Raw genomic sequence first — 19,730 nt, forward strand, 5'->3', positions numbered from 1 at the left:
GATATATAAGTGCTTGAAAAATTATTTGAAAGGACATTAAGGTTTGTATGCAGAGAAGGTGATCGGCGGTCCACTCCCCTCCCTGCACTTAATTGCCAGCTCAAGATGTCTCTCCAGAGCCAGGGCAAGTATACAGGACCACCTCCATCCTAACCACCACCTCTTCAACATCCTGCCTTCTGGAAAAAGGTTCAGATCCATCAGGTGCAAAAACAACAGACTAAAGAACACCTTCTTCTCGATGGCTGTCAGAACTCTTAATGCAAACTAAGAGTGTGTAAAGACTTGTCCAACACATCCACTCTGACACTGCTGTTGATCATCCATGTGCAATATCTCAATCTTTCCATGTTCTGTGCAATATTTTTTGGGCTCATGTGCAGTATCTTTGGTATGTGCAATATTTTCCGGTCTTGGGCAGTACTTTGGTCTCAGTAGAATTACCATCTCCACCCTAAATGACCATAGCACCTCCACCCTTATTTATTTATTATATTTTATAATTGCCCTTGTATGCAGACCCACAATGTTTCTTTTTCAATTTTTCTTACGCATACACCATGTATATAGTTTCACTCACATATATGTAAACATTGCTTTTTATTATTATTTTTCCCCCTTGTTGTATATTGTTTTCTCTTCTTACTTTTGCACCTTTGTGGTCCATCTACCCAATTTCACTGTGCAAGAAACTGCACAATGACAATAAAAAGCTCTAAGTCTCTAAGTATCATTTCTGACTGAAAGATATTTATTGCATTTATTAATTTTTATGCAGTATCATATAAAACCTCCAGAGGGAGGCATTGGGTGAAAAAAAATCCTACAGCTTTTCATTCTGGAGTTGTTGGAAATCTGCCTTTGTGATGTTGACTGGCTCTTGCTCTGGGAGGTTGCTGCTCTTGGGCCCATGAGCCACTTGTTGCTGTTGTGTCAGGCATCTTTCTCCCAGATGAAGGACTTGGCCTCTGCTTCTCTGCTGTATCTCTTCAGCCTTGGGGCCAGATCTGTGAGCCTTTGTTTGTCAGTTTCTAGAGTCTCCGTTACGGATATCTCTTTGTACCTTTTTCATCCAGGTCTCGTTTTTCATAACACCCCGCTGCATTTCAGTTAACCAACTATAAAATCTTTCCTGGCTTCCCCGAGTTCAGCTTCCAACCTTCTTCTCTATTAGGACCTTCCTCTAGATGCTTTTTTGATTTTATATATAAGTCTGGGATTGCTGTGGCAGTGTTGTATATGAGCTCAGTGGTTTCAATAATACTGGTAGACAGGTGTTCACAGTAACCATCAGAGCATATCCTCTGATGGTTCTTTGTAAGTGAGCTGGGGGAGTTGGGGGAGATTTGAGTTGAGTTTTTTTTTTTTTTTAATTTAATATAGTGCAAAGGTCTTGAAATGGTATTCAGCTACTCGATTCGATAATGTAATAAAAGTTTAAATAAGACTCTGATTTACAGCTCTTATTCACTGAGCTTTACTCAAGTGAGACTCTGATTTTCACTCTGCCTCCTTCTGCAGGACAGACTCCATCAGAGCAGATACTACTTTGTATGTGATTCTCCTGAATTGCACAACAGGATACACACCATGTGAAAATGTAAACTTTTGTTAAATTAAATTGCATCTATAAAAGTCACACATGATGTTGTTGTTCAAAATTATGTTTACAGTGCAATTCATTTTTTTTAAGCTGAACACATTCTCCACATTCCCCTCCCCAAGTAAGCCTACCTGCACTCAAGAAGTTTCAACATGGAAGTTTTGGGATTACAATGGTGGCTGAGTGAGTGCAGTAGACTGGTTTGTCTACTCTTTAAACCAAAGCAAGACACAGGAAAACTCATTTGTTCAGGCATTGATCCAAAATAGGTTTGCTGAACGTTTGGCAACTGGTCCTCACGGGGAGTACGACCCGATGGCATCCACCAGACAGTTGCCTCCAAGCAACCCAGCACAAGGAGCAAGGCCCAGGGAGAGTCCATTGATCCGGGTGAAAATGTTCAGCTCCTCAGCTATCACTCAAATATTAATTGATTTCCTGATTTCCTGCGGAAGAGCCATGCTCATCTTCTACCCGATGTATCTGACAGGTTATCTGGGCCTCAGTATCAGCTGGGTACTGCTGTGCATGTTTGTGCTCACTTACTGGAAGAAAAATCGCCAGTGGAAGGACGCCCGAATTGGATCAGCCATTGAGTTAGCGGACAGTGAAATAGAAGTGGTCAACACCGAGCTGAAAAGTGCTTTACAAATGGCGTCCTGGGTATGTAATGAATTAATACAGGGAGTGCCGAATTATTAGGCAAATGAGTATTTTGTCCACGTCATCCTCTTCATGCATGTTGTCTTACTCCAAGCTTTATAGGCTCGAAAGCCTACTACCAATTAAGCATATTAGGTGATGCGCATCTCTGTAATGAGAAGGGGTGTGGTCTAATGACATCAACACCCTATATCAGGTGTGCATAATTATTAGGCAACGTCCTTTCCTTTGGCAAAATGGGTCAAAAGAAGGACTTGACGGGCTCAGAAAAGTCAAAAATAGTGAGATATCTTGCAGAGGGATGCAGCAGTCTCAAAATTGCAAAGCTTCTGAAGCGTGATCATCGAACAATCAAGCGTTTCATTCAAAATAGTCAACAGGGTCGCAAGAAGCATGTGGAAAAACCAAGGCGCAAAATAACTGCCCACGAACTGAGAAAAGTCAAGCGTACAGCTGCCAAGATGCCACTTGCCACCAGTTTGGCCATATTTCAGAGCTGCAACATCACTGGAGTGCCCAAAAGCACAAGGTGTGCAATACTCAGAGACATGGCCAAGGTAAGAAAGGCTGAAAGACGACCACCACTGAACAAGACACACAAGCTGAAACGTCAAGACTGGGCCAAGAAATATCTCAAGACTGGTTTTTCTAAGGTTTTATGGACTGATGAAATGAGAGTGAGTCTTGATGGGCCAGATGGATGGGCCCGTGGCTGGATTGGTAAAGGGCAGAGAGCTCCAGTCCGACTCAGACGCCAGCAAGGTGGAGGTGGAGTACTGGTTTGGGCTGGTATCATCAAAGATGAGCTTGTGGGGCCTTTTTGGGTTGAGGATGGAGTCAAGCTCAACTCCCAGTCCTACTGCCAGTTTCTGGAAGACACCTTCTTCAAGCAGTGGTACAGGAAGAAGTCTGCATCCTTCAAGAAAAACATGATTTTCATGCAGGACAATGCTCCATCACACGCGTCCAAGTACTCCACAGCGTGGCTGGCAAGAAAGGGTATAAAAGAAGGAAAAACTAATGACATGGCCTCCTTGTTCAGCTGATCTGAACCCCATTGAGAACCTGTGGTCCATCATCAAATGTGAGATTTACAAGGAGGGAAAACAGTACACCTCTCTGAACAGTGTCTGGGAGGCTGTGGTTGCTGCTGCACGCAATGTTGATGGTGAACAGATCAAAACACTGACAGAATCCATGGATGGCAGGCTTTTGAGTGTCCTTGCAAAGAAAGGTGGCTATATTGGTTGCTGATTTGTTTTTGTTTTGTTTTTGAATGTCAGAAATGTATATTTGTGAATGTGGAGATGTTATATTGGTTTCACTGGTAAAAATAAATGATTGAAATGGGTATATATTTGTTTTTTGTTAAGTTGCCTAATAATTATGCACAGTAATAGTCACCTGCACACACAGATATCCCCCTAAAATAGCTAAAACTAAAAACAAACTAAAAACTACTTCCAAAAACATTCAGCTTTGATATTAATGAGTTTTTTGGGTTCATTGAGAACATGGTTGTTGTTCAATAATAAAATTATTCCTCAAAAATACAACTTGCCTAATAATTCTGCACTCCCTGTATGTGTACAAAATGAGACAGTTGATGGGCATTTTTATTGGGGTGATCTGTGTATGCTGCTTTGCTTTAAAGCATTTCAACAACCTGGTACCAAATGTATTTAACTGACTTGTGGGGAAAAAAGAGAGGTGATAGAAAATAAGATAAGCTTCTTCTTATGTCACAGGATTTCAAAATGTACAGGAGATGTGCTATTAGATTAGATTTTACTGATGGCTCCAGTTTGTGTCTTGTTTGTGTGTACGTGACTAAGAAAGAGAATATGCTTCTGCTGATAATGACAGACTTCATGGATTTAAATCTAAATTACAAGTTTGACTTCATGTACAATTCCATTTAAATACAGAAATCTTAATAAATGTACGTTGAGTTGTATGTAACTTTTTGTAAGACTTAAAATAAATTATACCATGCTTATCCTCCATATCCATTTTATTAAAAAATACCCTAAATGTTGTTGAATGAGAAATATCAGGGTTATTTCTTTGAGTTGTTTCCACCACTCTTAGAATCATTTAATTTTTTCATTTTATTTGAAAGTTTTTATGATCTGTTATCAAGATTTAATGACACCAATACATTTTCAACATCATTCTGCATACTCACTGTGTTGTACAGACAGTATTAATTGAAAATTTGATTCCAGACCCACTTGTATCTCTAACTTTATGTTTTGTTTTTTCCCAAAAGGTGCAATACACTGATGTAGAGAATGTTCAATGGCTTAACAAGGTACAGTATTAAAGCTATTTTGCCTAACATACCTCAGGTGAAGTATGTAAGTCCCAGCAAAATGTATTTGTTTCAGTGACCTATGATTTTTGTTTTATTTTAATCAAGACATTGGAGAAAAGTGTAGTAGCAAACGGCAGTTTGAACAGAGGGTCAGCTAGCCGGCTAAACAACACGCTCCTAATCTTGATTTTTATCGAGTAAAAAGCTTTAACAGAGATATTTTAGTAGGTAAGTATAATAGGTATATTTACCGCTCGCCCCTGCGGGTGGTCTATCCTTCAAGCTCAGGTCCTCTACCAGAGGCCTCGGAGCTTGACGGTCCTGCGCAGTATCTTAGCTGTTCCATCAGAAATCTCTGATGTTATTCCCGGGATTTGGTGGAGCCACTCGCCTAGCTTGGGGATCACTGCACCTAGTGCTCCGATTACCACTGGGACCACCGTTACCTTCACCCTCCACATCTTCTTGAGCTCTTCTCTGAGCCCCTGGTATTTCTCGAGCTTCTTGTGTTCCTTCTTCCTGATGTTGCTGTCATTCGGAACCGCTACATCGATCACTACGGCCGTCTTCTTCTGTTTGTCTACCACCACTATGTCCGGTTGGTTAGCCACCACCATTTTGTCCGTCTGTATCTGGAAGTCCCACAGGATCTTATCTCGGTCATTCTCCATCACCCTTGGGGGCATCTCCCATTTTGACCTCGGGACTTCCAGGTTATACTTGGCACAGATGTTCCTGAACACTATGCCGGCCACTTGGTTATGGCGTTCCATGTATGCCCTGCCTGCTAGCATCTTGCACCCTGCTGTTATGTGCTGGATTGTCTCTGGGGCATCTTTACACAGCCTGCACCTGGGGTCTTGCCTGGTGTGATAGACCCCAGCCTCTATGGATCTTGTGCTCAGAGCTTGTTCCTGTGCTGCCATGATTATTGCCTCTGTGCTGTCTTTCAGTCCAGCTTTGTCCAGCCACTGGTAGGATTTCTGGATTACAGCCACCTCCTCTATTTGCCGGTGGCACATACCATACACAGGCCTGTCCTTGCATGATGGTTCCTCATCTTCCTCCTCTTTCTTGGGTTTCTGCTACCTGAGGTATTCACTTAGCACGCTTGATGTCTTCGTGGATGTTCCTTGTCTCATCTTGGACCGTGGTGCTGACACTCACCAGTCCCCAGCCTACTTCCTTCCGCTTAGCTTACAGACATACTTACAGTCCCAAGTCCAGCTTACATGCAGGATACCTGATCACGGGCAGGGCGTAGGTGTTCTTACCATTCAGCTGACTCCTCAGGAATTGCCTGACCCTCTGCAGGTACTTGGTGGTTGCAGCTTTCCTAACGGCCTCTTCATGGTTCCCATTTGCCTGTGGGATCCCCAAGTACTTGTAACTGTCCCCAATGTCTGCAATGTTTCCTTCTGGTAGTTCGATCCTCTCAGTTCTGACTACTTTCCCTCTCTTTGTTGTTGTTGTTGTTATCATCCGACTACGTTTCTCCAGTCCGACTGACATTCCGATTTCATTGCTGTATATCCTGGTGGAATCGATGTTTCGTTCACTCTTGGCATACAGCTTGATGTCATCCATGTACAGGAGGTGGCTGAAAACTGGCCCACTTTTCATCAGGGTGCCCTGGTTCCTCAACACCTGACGAGGGCCTTGCTGATCTGGGTGACGTCCGAACCGGCATCCCTTCATATTTATCTGTCTCGTTCATGTCTGTGGTAGGCTCGCTTAGCAGTGGCTTGCAAAAGTATTCGGCCCCACATTTTGTCACATTTCAGCCACAAACATGAATCAATTTTATTGGAATTCCACGTGAAAGACCAACACAAAGTGGTGTACACGTGAGAAATGGAACGAAAATCATACATGATTCCAAACATTTTTTACAAATAAATAACTGCAAAGTGGGGTGTGCGTAATTATTCAGCCCCATGAGTCAATACTTTGTAGAACCACCTTTTGCTGCAATTACAGCTGCCAGTCTTTTAGGGTCTGTCTCTACCAGCTTTGCACATCTAGATACTGAAATCCTTGCCCATTCTTCTTTGCAAAACAGCTCCAGCTCAGTCAGATTAGATGGACAGCGTTTGTGAACAGCAGTTTTCAGATCTTGCCACAGATTCTCGAGAAATTTAAAGCAGGCTTAGGCTGCAAAAATATTAAAATAAGTTGTCATTTTAAAAAGTTAAATAAGCCATTTGATACATTAAGCCTTTTTGTTTTCACCTCATATAAGAGAGCAAGTAAAATTCTATGCACTATGTGATCTCATAGGTGCTGAATCAAGTTGCGCTAAAGTGGTGTGGGGTTTTTTTATGTGTTCAGGTGCTGGAGCAGGCGTGGCCATTCATTGGGATGTACATGGAGAAGCTACTTAGAGAAAAGATCCAGCCATCCATCAGGTCCTCCAATCCTGCACTCAAAGCGTTCACATTTACCAAGATCCATTTTGAATACAAAGTGTGTGGTTTTGATTTATGCACCATTTTTATTTGTTCTGCTTCAAAATTCAGTGACATTCATCATTGGAAGTGCATCATAGGTGATATATTGTGGCCGAGTGATTTTTTTAAAATTATTTCGTTTTTTTCAGCCTCTCAAGATCACTGGAATAAGAGCATACACACATGAAGTGGAACATAGGGAAGTGATTCTAGACATGAATATAAGGTTGGTCAAACACATTTTTTCACCTTAGTTTACAAAGTAGTGTGATGTTTTCTCTTGTCATCATTTATGTCTGACCAGCTCAGTTTACTCTCCAGTTATGATGGTGATGTGGACATCAGCACTGATGTAAGCCTGGCAATCACAACTCGTGTGAAAGGACTTAAAGTGAGCATCTCATTTTTCTGTGTTCTCTCCATCGTCTATATCACATGCTTACTGTTCATGTAAAACTCGCTCTGAATCTTCCAGCTCCAGGGGATGCTGAGGGTCATTTTAGAGCCTCTTATTGGTCAAGCACCGCTGGTGGGAGGAGTGACTTTTTTCTTCATTCGCCGCCCTGTAAGTGGCCAGAGACTTTCTCACAGTCTTATTATGACGAGTGGAGCCTTGTAGTTAGTAATGTTTAAAACTCTGCACATAAACTGGACTGGTATGCCAAACCTTTTGAGCATCCCTTCTTTAAGGTCTCAAATAATATTTGAAATATTTGAAATGAATGATTTTATTACTCGGTGTTTACTTGTTTGGTTGCTGTCCTCTCTCATCACATCTTTCACCTCACAGTTCACTGTCTGAGGAGACGATCTTGGATGCTATAGCTTCCATCATGGTGTTGCCCAACCGCATGTGCATTCCCCTCATAGACAAGGTCAAAGGGGACCAGATGAGGTTCCCACTTCCTCGTGTACACTCAGAAAAATAAAGGTGCCAACTGGAACCAAAAGTGGTTCTTTAGACTGATGCCATAGAAGAACCTTTTTTGGTGCCACAAAGAACCTTTCAAACAATGGTTCTTTGAAGAACCATTTCTTTCAGTGGTTCATTGAAGAACCTTTAAAGGTTTTTCAAAGAACCTTTTTAAAAATGGTTCTTTAAAGAACCATTTTTAAAAAGGTCCTTCAAATGGTTCTTTAAAAAACCCATTTTGAAGAACCTTTTTTGAGTGGTTCTTTAAAAAACCATTTTAAATCTTTCAAAATAAAATGTATCATAAATTGAATTTGAGTAGGGTAAAATAAATACGAGAACAGCGTAGACATATATTAATGGTTTATTGTCATTTTGTAGTTACCAAAAGACAAAAAGGCATTTTAACCCTCAGCACAACATCACTACTAATACATGTCACATATTAGTGTTTTAAACAGTAATAATTAAATATATTTGCTATACTATAAATAAATATATATAAATACTATATCTACAGATAACACAAAAATGAATACATGTATTGTTTAATTAATAAAACATCAGAAAGTGATAAAACACATTAGAAATAGCAATAGCTTCATAACAGACCAATAAATCAACACATTTTCATCAGCAGATGCTTGCATGTTCAGTAAAAACATTTCAACAACAAGTTTATGATTAAAATGATCAATGAACTTCAGCCTTACACTATGTAATGTACTTTTCATGTTGTACTCATGGTCCTTTGTTAGTCCAGTTTAGGATAATGTCTCTGACGTATGTTTCATATCAAATATATGTCATATCAAAACAAGCCCACACCTGCAGTTGTTTCAGTTTTTCACTGATGTTTCCTGTCAGCTGGTCAACCTCACTCAGGCGGACATCCATATCAGCCAACCAAACGACAAGTTCCTCCCTTTGTGCTTCAAATCCCTCCCACTCTGAGACAAGGAGCTGAAAGAGAGAGAAAAGAGTCAATTATAAAGAAGAGAGAAAAGTGAAACCCTCCTCAGAAGGTCTGACTCGCATACCTGCAGTTGACCTGTGATGGACTCCTGTTTGGCGTTCACGTCATCCCTTGCCGATGCCAACAGCCGAGTCTGCAGGGTGCCCTGGAAGAGCTGAGTTAATGTTCGACTCCTCCTGGTCAGGCTCTCCAGCTGGATGAACCGAGGTCTCCCCTCTCGCCGCTGCCTCTGAACACAGAAACACAAATTGCATCTGAAGCAGGAGGTGCAGATTTTTTTTCTATTCTTTTCTAAATCCAGGCTAGATCACGTGGAGGTATTTGGAAAACTTTTTTGGCCAGCGGACGACTGTTGTCTTGCAGAAAGTCAAATCAAACATATGTGATACACAATCAATTCACAAGAACACATTATAAAAAATAAGTCCAGTTCTTGCCTGATTTCAAGTGAATTCTGCATCAAAACAGGGTAAAACGAGTGTTTGCAGCAAATGTGAGCACAAAGCCTCACTTTGTACAAGTCTGCTATTAAAGTTCTCCTCTATGCAGACGACTTTCCTGTTTTCAAGGCACAACTTGGATCTGCTGTACGAATCTTATGGATACACACTAAATGAAACAATAGTGTGCACGACTCCAGATTCTGATCCCTCATCCTAATATGGTCCCAACATAGCAACAGCAATAAAGTAAATGTTGAGGCTTCAAAATACAAAGTCCATAAACCAATGGCTGACATGGGTTTTATCATAAGGGTGATAAATATACAGATTTCAGTCTGTCTTAGAGATTTGATGTTCATTTACCTGCAGATGCACTATACGTGCCTGCTCTGTGGTTTTCCACAACGTTTTGCACATCACTATTTAATACAGGAAGTAAGTGAACTAAAACAAGTCATCTTTCTTTGTGAGAGGACCATGTTAATGAAACAAACCTCAATGACATCATAGGGATCCCTAAAGATGCTCCTGCTGCTTCTCTTCCTCCTCATCCAAAGCTTCCTTCTCCTTGTCCTCGCCTTCCATCCAATTGTAATTCAACCTAATTGTGTTTCTCCCCCTCCTCTTCCTCATTTTGTTGGAGCTGTGAACACAATTAATGTGAATCTGGATTCATTTGTGCAAACAAGAAAAATCTACAGCTTTTTGGTCAGAGGTGCTCTTGTGATTTAAGCCGGGTAGAGTAGATTTATGTGTTGATGCTACCTGCTTCAGCTCTGGCTGCTGAGTGATATTTACACCCTGGCTGGATTACAAACTTTAACCATGTGCTGAACTTTGGCCCAGCGTTGATAACTCTTGTTAGTATAACGACCACTTCTTAGCTTGTATGTATGATGGTGGATAAATGAAATATACAAAGAAAAATTAACTATATTACAAAAGGACATCTATCTTGGAAACATCAAATGACCGGAGCATAACTTGTCAACTAGTCCGAAAATAAGTTATACAGGAACAGTCAAGGACACACCTTCTCATGTCACATTTCTATTCATTTCTATATAATTAAAGTTAGAGTTACCTAATCTAATTATTCATTCAAAACACTTATGCATAGCTGTATACAGCTCATACAGAATTCAAAGTACAGGTTCATGTGAGTATTTAATGTACGGCTCAGATCTACAGAATTTCAGAGTTTCTAGAGCAGACACAGAGCTCACGTCACAACAGGCTTCAGGCGCCATTTTAGTGACTTTAACAATATATTAAATTTTAATTTCGGTCTAGCTGACATTAGGTTATGTACGCAGCACGCAATTGAACCACATATTTTAGAAGCCAAAGGTTCAAATTAGCTGGGAGCACCTTCACTTAATTATAACAGTGGTTTTGTTAGGAAAACAGTTTCTGTATACCGGATACTAAATTGCGCTGACGTCAACGGCTAACGTATCTAGCTAATCGCTACTGTTAGCACAACATTAACAGCAAGCTACTATCGTCGTGTCCAAATTCATGAGAAGGGTCTGGCCGCAGCCACTGGGGAGCGCCATATTGCGACCTCCACAGGAGGAGGATGTTACTCTCAATGTTGTTGGTGCATTTCAGGAGGACCCTGCTAATAAAGTTACACAATCACACAGTGAATTCGCGTTTATTGTTATATTTACAAAATACCAGTTGACAGTTGGTTTAAATAATAATAATTGATTGCATTTATATAGCGCTATTCAAGACCCTCAAAGCACTTTACAATTCCACTATTCATTCACTCTCTCATTCACACACTGGTGGAGGCAAGCTACAGTTGTAGCCACAGCTGCCCTGGGGCAGACTGACAGAGGCGAGGCTGCCATATCGCACCATCGGCCCCTCTGGCCATCACCAGTACGTGGTAGGTGAAGTGTCTTGCCCAAAGACACAACGACCGAGACTGTCGGAGCCGGGGCTCAAACCGGCAACCTTTGGATCGATTCGGATCGGTCGCTTCCCAGCTCATCCGACCCGGATCCGCATCGGATCCGCTGTTGATTATAAGCTAGAATGATGCCCGCTAATGTTTGGCTCGGGTGTCCTAAAATCACACTTTCCCTCTGAGAAACAGTTTCATTACACTTTAATACCGTATTGAAATGACCGTGGTCTTCCCTCATTCTCATATACGTCACAACTTTCTCACAGCAAAATCAAACAAATTAGTGACAGTGAATATGGAAAAGTTGTCTTCATTCACTGCAACACACCTTTGCACATGGGCTCGTGAGCGCCTGTGTTGTGCTATATGAATGTTGACAATATGATGCGGTGTTTATAAAGGGACTGAGAAGGAAAGGTATTTAATTAAGAGCAAATTTCATTTAAAAAAAACAGAACTACACTCACACCTTTGCGCATGCGCACACGAAGTGCTGCTCTTATGGAACGCGCGTGCGTCATATTCGATTTGTGCATGTATCTGTTTGTAACGTCCCTGAAAAAGTTGCGGTTTGAAATTTTTCTTCTGCACCTAAATTTTCTGGTTCAGATGAGTTCAGTGAGAAGTGCTAAACGTCCAAATTTACGGATAAGCACACTTAGTGATTCAGTGTCTTCAACTTTCGTTTTAAGTGAAGGTAAGTGCAATCTTTAGACTAAAAATCAACAAGTACAAAAACAGAGTATGTTTTAGCTTCACATCTTACATTTAATATATGTGTTTCAAATCTGAACATTTTAAAAATGATATCCAGTTGATTATGTCAGAAAAGCCCTTTTTAGTGCATTCTACTGTAAAGGTGATTTTACTGCTTACCTGTTAGACGCAGTTTGTCTGATAAAAATTGATTTCCTTTTGTATATTAACTATAAAAACAAAGAGATTTTAATTCTTAAAACCTTTTGACAGTATTTTGGGCCAAATTCATTTAGTTGCTTTGAGCTTTTCTTTACCGCTGTGGTGATTTCCTCTTTTTCTGAATTTTAAAAACTACATTGTGAACAAACAAACTGACATGTGAAAGAGATTCTTTTGCAAGAAAAGCAAGAAAATGTTGTGATCTGTTGCTATGATATGAATCATAACAATATGACGCTATGTTTTTGAAGACACTGGGAAAATAAAGTTCTTTATTAAGAGCGGATTTCATAAATGGGTGTGATTCAAATATTATTCTGTTCATTAAAAAGAACAAGCTGGCACCGTGAAGTTTATATATAAGAGAATTTGCACTGATTTGTACAGAGTTGCTTCTGATGGAAACATGCTCAAATCATAGTTATGAAGTCTGATAAGCTTTGTGTTAGAGACTCACTTAACCCCATGTTTCCCTTTCATTTTACAGCCATGTTGAGAAGAAGCCAAAGACTTCAGTCTAACGGCTATTACGGCAGCCAAGGAGAGCCGTTAATCTCCTACAAGGAGACTTTACACAGGTTAGTGCTGGTCTACATGTTCTTTGTTGTCATCCACTGACATAGATGCATGTTTTGTAATCATAATCCATTTGTTCTTCCATGTACATTTTTTCTTACATGATTTTGTTTTTACTGTGCAGAGTTTTCAAAAGGCGACGGCCCCGTCCCCATCCAGTCCCTGACAATATTGACCGAGACACAGCTGAATACAACACTGTTGACTGTGACACTGTGGACTACAATGACAATGATTTTGTTGACTACAGTAGTGGCAGCAGCAGAGGTCTCTTTAGAGCCATCAAGGCATTGGGACTTTTGGTCCTCATGCTGGCCTTGTGTTTTGGTAAATGATCTCCTTCCACAAACAATTACAGTCTTTCTAGTACTATGTGCTTTTCTTCTGGATTAAGCTTCTCTTCTTATTCTGTGTTTCTCGTCATCCACCAGGATTGATTTTCAGTATTGGAGGGCTGAAAATGGACTTTTCCACCCCGTTCATGAGTGAGGTATGAAAAACATATGAAGCTCATAATATATTCCCTGAAAATTACTCAGATAATGACAGTTTATTATTATATATATATTATAACATGAATGGTTCTTCTCAATTGCAGTACTCAATGAATGGACAAGAACAGGTGGAAAGGCAGCTACAAGAGCTGCAAAGGGAGTTAATGGACTTACGAAAAAGAATTGACTTCCTTCTTCCAGTTGGGGACAGGATGCCCAACTTTGCTCTGGAGGAACTGGGTAAGACATGAAATCGGATCAGAATTCACGTAAGAATTTCTTTGTTGTTGTTTTGCGATTCCTTTCTCACTCTGTGTTTTTATCTACAGGAGCAAAGATTGTTAAAGAACAGTCTTCAGCATCCTACCTTTCAGAACAGGCTGGATTGAAGCTGTGGGGGCTTACATTGATACCCGCAAAACCACCCTGTGTAAGCCCAAGAGTCGTTATTCAGGTATAATCTACTTTCACAAAAAAAACAAGATACTATCTCACACATCTGCATGATTTAATAGTCAAACACTAGCGGTCCAAACTGAACTCTGTTTTTGTTTCTTTTTCTCTGTAGGGTGGAGCACCCATGGTCCCAGGAGTGTGTTGGAGTTTTGCGGGCTCCCAGGGACATTTAACAATTAAGCTGCCACACAGCATCGCCATCAGTCATGTGACACTGGGTCACATTTCTAAGACTGTGTCACCATCTGGAAAGGTCTCCAGTGCTCCCAGGATGTTTTCAGTGTTTGTAAGTCACAGATTTCCACTGCACCACTGTTCAACTGTTGCATTTTACATATGTGTATATAGAGAACAACTTTATCTGTATTTATTTCTGTCTTTTCAGGGAAAGAGAGAATTAGACGACAGTGGTGTCCACCTGGGAACATTCGTCTATGATGAAAATGGAGATCCACTCCAAACATTCAGGATACCCGTGAGTACACTGTGCCATTAGACACATGCACATAGACTTTTCTATCCAGAGTACTTAGAGGTTAGCTCCCCTTGCTATCTGTATATCCTCCCTCATAATAATCACAGTATTCCTAAATTTACCATCCTTTCAAGAGTCAAGAAAACTATTATGCAACTAACCCATCTTGCTTTTGTTTTGTCTCTCAGGACGACAAAGTAGACGTCATCCGCTCCATTACGCTGCATGTGTTGGACAACTGGGGCAATCGTGAGTATTCCTGTCTGTACAAGTTCCGAGTTCATGGAAAGCTGGCATAACTAGCTTCCCATGAACTCCATCTATAAAAGAAAAGAGAGGAAAATGTGAAAGTGAATCAGACTGCAACACATTGAAATAATTGTATTTGAAAAAAAAATGTCAATTTAACCCATTTTGTTTCTCCAGCGAACATCCATCCTACCAGGTAAGACATGTCTGATTAAGATGTTTGCAGTCTGATTCACCTCACCCCCAACCAGCCGTGGCAGAGGGCTTGCCCCTCCCTGAGCCTGGCTCTGCCAGAGGTTTCTTCCTGTTAAAAGGGAGTTTTTCCTCTCCACTGTTGCCAAGTGCTTGCTCAGAGGGGATCATCTGATTGTTGGGGTTTTTCTTCTCTTATATTGTAGGGTTTTTATTCTACATATACAGTGCTTAACAAATTTATTACATCACCTGTCATAGAAATAAGAACACCCCAAATGTCTTAAACCTGTAATTCTTACATTAGGTGATGTTCGACTAACTTTGTTAAGCACTGTGTTATTGTGAATTGGCCCTCAATTGGAACTCATTTGGACTGAATTAAATTTCTTGTAAAACATAAAAATTCTCTAAATTGTCTCCACTGGAAATTTAGAGATATTTTTAAAACAACAAGAATAAAATTTTAAGAAAATATTTTTCATGTCTTTTGGTATTCTTAATTGTCAGAGTATATTAAACAAGCGTGATAACACTATGGCCAGAGGATTTAAATTTTGAAAAATGAACATTTAAACTCCCAAAAGTAAAGAAAGTAAAGTCCATGTTGCATGTGCTGTAATATGAGAAGCCTTCACTGTGATGCAGGCTTTGAGGTTTAGTGAGGTAACTTCAGGTTTAACCATGTGTTTGTAGTTGGGACACCAGATAGACCAGGGGTCGGCAACCTGCGGCTCCGGAGCCGCATGCGACTTTTTAGTCCTTTTAGTGCGGCTCCGCGTGGTTTGGGAAAATAAATTTGGTTTATTTTAAGTAATTAGCTGAAGTGTATTTTATTTATGTTAGTTCTTTTTTTAACTTGTAGTTCTAAATTGGAAGATTATTGTGATATTGAAATACAAACATAAAATTATATTCTATTATTTTTTGATCGCTCAAAATAAGCGTCACACTCACGGAAGCCGGCGTACCCGCTGAAACGCCGTGCATTTATCGAGACTTTCAACCCCAGGTAGGCGATTATGGATCTTCGGATCCACATTATGTCAGCAGCTGTTCTCCACCGTAAACTATGTTAAAAACAAACACCGCTCGCGCCTGACAGATGACAGCTTACAGTCCTGCGTAAAGATGAAAGTGATTTCGTACAGCCCCGATTTCCAGACACTGTGCGCAGAGCTTCGGGAGCAGAAGTCCCATTGTAAACATACCACGGCAGACTCGACGATGTTTCCATGAACATGCTTTTCAGCATCTCTTTATTGACCACTTTTCACACACAGTTGCTGTACAGCCGGCTGTAGCTTTTCAGTTCACAGCCCGACATACACCAACAACAAGACAATAGCATAGATGGCACAGACGTTAAGGTGGCGAGGCGTGATTGCGGGTGCCGCTCAGGTGCATCCGCCTCCCCTGCAGCGGCGCTGCAGACCACGCCCCGCCACACACATTAACCAGGTAAAATACATATTTAGGCAGAATTTTGCAAATATCTGTTTTTCAATTTTTAGCAGCACAGTGCTTTTTTTCCAATTATTTTTTTAAAAGTCAGGCCAAGGCTCCAAAAGCCCAAAGACGATATAAGGGTGGCGGCTCACAACAGTTTTTGTTTGCTACATGGATCATTTTAGTTCAGCTGGGTGTCTTTCCTTTTGTTATATTTCTTTAAGAGTTCAAAATGTGTTAATTACATAAATAAAAGAAAAATTTTATTTATGCCATGATAGAGAAATATAGAGAAAATGTAATTTTCTCTATAGCAGTTCATGGATTTCATAAGCAACACACCTTAGTTGTTCACACAAAGCATAAAGGTAAAAAAAACCAATATATAGACTGTTATCTTCATTTTAGATGTCAAAAAGTATTTGCGGCTCCCAGTGTTTTCTTTTGCGTGGAAATCGTGTCCAAATGGCGCTTTGGGTGTTAAAGGTTGCTGACCCCTGAGATAGACCATTAAGCATATTGCATCTTGTTTTTTAACTTCATCAATTTTGCAGATTTCACTGGAAATTTGAATTTAATAACCCCAAATTTGGACTTATTGATAACAGAAACAAGCTTCTACACTCATTTTATTTAGTTCTGTTATTTTCAAAACAAAGCTTTTTTTTCCTTTTTCTTGACTAATGGTGTCACCTCCTGTAAGTTGTCATGACTTTTGAGTCATGATATGTATAAATTCTAAATGAGTGAAAGTCAGGGACTGGGCCAGATCGGACGGTCTGAGGCAGCTTTGTTCTGGTCTCCACCTCTGTGTGGAGTTGCTTCCTTGAGCTCATCCACTCACATCTGCAGGTAGTTTGAAATCAAGAGGCTGTGCATTTAGGAGCTGTGGTGCTAGATCTCCAGCAGTTTGTATTTCTGCCATGGTAGTAAATGGGCTCTGTCTCTTGTCTTCTTTTTTTTTTTTGAAAAACTTCAAAAAAAAATCCACGTTATGCAAAAACATGCAGGCAGAAAATGCATTACTTCAAAAATCAATGAGGAGAGAAGCAGAGGCCCAGACTTCTGAATCAAAACAACAACACATGCAGATGTTTGACATCAACGCCAACTACAGAAGTGACTTAACAGCAGTGAATCTTTGCACTCTGATGTAGTAAATAACCGGATGCTTGGATGTGATCACTAATCTTACCACACATTTACAGATGATTAAATACACAACTTCCTAACCACAGAAATCTGTGTGAGGTGGCATACATGAGATAGTGGCTTCAGTCTTTCCTACTTGCTGTTTTTGTTACAGTGAAGGAGACACAGGGATGATGCCTTTGTTGTTTTGTCATAGATGATGTGAAGGTAATCATTTTCATCAAGGCCTCATTTTTAGAACAGATTACAAATGGTAAAGATGAATTACACTGGACTCACTGTTTCTTATACGAAGTAATTTTGATTATTAATTACATGATTGATTAACAACTGACTGAAAAGCAGAATCAGATAATTAAAGGTATTTACAGGTTTATCTGACTTTTATACATCACATATACAGCTTCAGCCAAAGTGCCCACTAGAGGGCACACTTGTTCAAAAGTCTACAAATATTCTAAATCACAAAACTAATGAGTCATAATTCTGGTTTGTTTTTGTGCTGTCTTTCAGTCCAGCTTTGTCCAGCCACTGGTAGGATTTCTGGATTACAGCCACCTCCTCTATTTGCCGGTGGCACATACCATACACAGGCCTGTCCTTGCATGATGGTTCCTCGTCTTCCTCCTCTTTCTTGGGTTTCTGCTACCTGAGGTATTCACTTAGCACGCTTGATGTCTTCGTGGATGTTCCTTGTCTCATCTTGGACCGTGGTGCTGACACTCACCAGTCCCCAGCCTACTTCCTTCCGCTTAGCTTACAGACATACTTACAGTCCCAAGTCCAGCTTACATGCAGGATACCTGATCACGGGCAGGGCGTAGGTGTTCTTACCATTCAGCTGACTCCTCAGGAATTGCCTGACCCTCTGCAGGTACTTGGTGGTTGCAGCTTTCCTAACGGCCTCTTCATGGTTCCCATTTGCCTGTGGGATCCCCAAGTACTTGTAACTGTCCCCAATGTCTGCAATGTTTCCTTCTGGTAGTTCGATCCCCTCAGTTCTGACTACTTTCCCTCTCTTTGTTGTTGTTGTTGTTATCATCCGACTACGTTTCTCCAGTCCGACTGACATTCCGATTTCATTGCTGTATATCCTGGTGGAATCGATGTTTCGTTCACTCTTGGCATACAGCTTGATGTCATCCATGTACAGGAGGTGGCTGAAAACTGGCCCACTTTTCATCAGGGTGCCCTGGTTCCTCAACACCTGACGAGGGCCTTGCTGATCTGGGTGACGTCCGAACCGGCATCCCTTCATATTTATCTGTCTCGTTCATGTCTGTGGTAGGCTCGCTTAGCAGTGGCTTGCAAAAGTATTCGGCCCCACATTTTGTCACATTTCAGCCACAAACATGAATCAATTTTATTGGAATTCCACGTGAAAGACCAACACAAAGTGGTGTACACGTGAGAAATGGAACGAAAATCATACATGATTCCAAACATTTTTTACAAATAAATAACTGCAAAGTGGGGTGTGCGTAATTATTCAGCCCCCTGAGTCAATACTTTGTAGAACCACCTTTTGCTGCAATTACAGCTGCCAGTCTTTTAGGGTCTGTCTCTACCAGCTTTGCACATCTAGAGACTGAAATCTTTGCCCATTCTTCTTTGCAAAACAGCTCCAGCTCAGTCAGATTAGATGGACAGCGTTTGTGAACAGCAGTTTTCAGATCTTGCCACAGATTCTCAAGAAATTTAAAGCAGGCTTAGGCTACAAAAATATTAAAATAAGTTGTCATTTTAAAAAGTTAAATAAGCCATTTGATACATTAAGCCTTTTTGTTTTCACCTCATATAAGAGAGCAAGTAAAATTCTATGCACTATGTGATCTCATAGGTGCTGAATCAAGTTGCGCTAAAGTGGTGTGGGTTTTTTTTATGTGTTCAGGTGCTGGAGCAGGCGTGGCCATTCATTGGGATGTACATGGAGAAGCTACTTAGAGAAAAGATCCAGCCATCCATCAGGTCCTCCAATCCTGCACTCAAAGCGTTCACATTTACCAAGATCCATTTTGGATACAAAGTGTGTGGTTTTGATTTATGCACCATTTTTATTTGTTCTGCTTCAAAATTCAGTGACATTCATCATTGGAAGTGCATCATAGGTGATATATTGTGGCCGAGTGATTTTTTTTAAATTATTTCGTTTTTTTCAGCCTCTCAAGATCACTGGAATAAGAGCATACACACATGAAGTGGAACATAGGGAAGTGATTCTAGACATGAATATAAGGTTGGTCAAACACATTTTTTCACCTTAGTTTACAAAGTAGTGTGATGTTTTCTCTTGTCATCATTTATGTCTGACCAGCTCAGTTTACTCTCCAGTTATGATGGTGATGTGGACATCAGCACTGATGTAAGCCTGGCAATCACAACTCGTGTGAAAGGACTTAAAGTGAGCATCTCATTTTTCTGTGTTCTCTCCATCGTCTATATCACATGCTTACTGTTCATGTAAAACTCGCTCTGAATCTTCC

The 19,730-nt window shown here is 40.6% G+C and overlaps 2 protein-coding genes across 4 annotated transcripts; both read left to right on the forward strand.

Moving 5' to 3' along the window:
• Positions 1-1,918: 1,918 nt before the first annotated feature.
• On the forward strand, positions 1,919-8,069 carry LOC146370234 (extended synaptotagmin-3-like). The gene is made up of 8 exons (XM_084909081.1): positions 1,919-2,266; positions 4,539-4,580; positions 6,915-7,049; positions 7,183-7,259; positions 7,355-7,424; positions 7,509-7,598; positions 7,653-7,723; positions 7,824-8,069. Exons 1-8 carry the CDS (start codon positions 1,919-1,921, stop codon positions 7,960-7,962), a joined length of 972 nt encoding a protein of 323 aa, XP_084765207.1. The 3' UTR covers positions 7,963-8,069.
• A 3,874-nt stretch (positions 8,070-11,943) lies between these two features.
• On the forward strand, positions 11,944-19,670 carry LOC146370235 (sperm-associated antigen 4 protein-like). 3 transcript variants are annotated; one of them, XR_014797221.1, is made up of 11 exons: positions 12,402-12,782; positions 12,905-13,107; positions 13,212-13,270; positions 13,379-13,514; positions 13,604-13,728; positions 13,843-14,016; positions 14,116-14,205; positions 14,394-14,454; positions 19,139-19,273; positions 19,407-19,483; positions 19,579-19,670. XR_014797221.1 is itself a non-coding variant. In XM_084908788.1 (10 exons), exons 2-10 carry the CDS (start codon positions 12,694-12,696, stop codon positions 17,898-17,900), a joined length of 1,077 nt encoding a protein of 358 aa, XP_084764914.1. In that variant the 5' UTR covers positions 11,944-11,983; positions 12,692-12,693; the 3' UTR covers positions 17,901-19,084. The 3 variants fall into 3 exon arrangements, 2 of the variants coding, with proteins under 2 accessions (XP_084764914.1, XP_084764913.1); XM_084908788.1 differs by lacking the exons at positions 19,139-19,273; positions 19,407-19,483; positions 19,579-19,670 and adding exons at positions 11,944-11,983; positions 17,761-19,084 and having other exon boundaries at positions 12,692-12,782; XM_084908787.1 differs by lacking the exons at positions 19,139-19,273; positions 19,407-19,483; positions 19,579-19,670 and adding an exon at positions 17,761-19,084 and having other exon boundaries at positions 12,401-12,782.
• The last annotated feature ends 60 nt before the right edge of the window (positions 19,671-19,730 follow it).

This window comes from Perissodus microlepis, chromosome 16 (genome assembly GCF_051167445.1).
Source record: "Perissodus microlepis isolate ML-2025 ecotype Zambia chromosome 16, ASM5116744v1, whole genome shotgun sequence".
Lineage (NCBI taxonomy): Eukaryota > Metazoa > Chordata > Actinopteri > Cichliformes > Cichlidae > Perissodus > Perissodus microlepis.

What these genes read in the sequence shown, in the direction of transcription:
- LOC146370234 (XM_084909081.1), top strand. Translation starts at nt 1,919, where the DNA reads ATGGCATCCACCAGACAGTTGCCTCCAAGCAACCCAGCACAAGGAGCA. An exon ending in AGATCCATTTTGAATACAAA is followed by an intron (nt 7,050 to 7,182) that starts GTGTGTGGTTTT and finishes CGTTTTTTTCAG; the next exon opens with CCTCTCAAGATCACTGGAAT. An exon ending in CTCGTGTGAAAGGACTTAAA is followed by an intron (nt 7,425 to 7,508) that starts GTGAGCATCTCA and finishes TGAATCTTCCAG; the next exon opens with CTCCAGGGGATGCTGAGGGT.
- LOC146370235 (XM_084908787.1), top strand. Translation starts at nt 12,628, where the DNA reads ATGAAGTCTGATAAGCTTTGTGTTAGAGACTCACTTAACCCCATGTTT. An exon ending in CCACCCCGTTCATGAGTGAG is followed by an intron (nt 13,271 to 13,378) that starts GTATGAAAAACA and finishes TCTCAATTGCAG; the next exon opens with TACTCAATGAATGGACAAGA. An exon ending in GTTGGACAACTGGGGCAATC is followed by an intron (nt 14,455 to 17,760) that starts GTGAGTATTCCT and finishes GCTGTCTTTCAG; the next exon opens with TCCAGCTTTGTCCAGCCACT.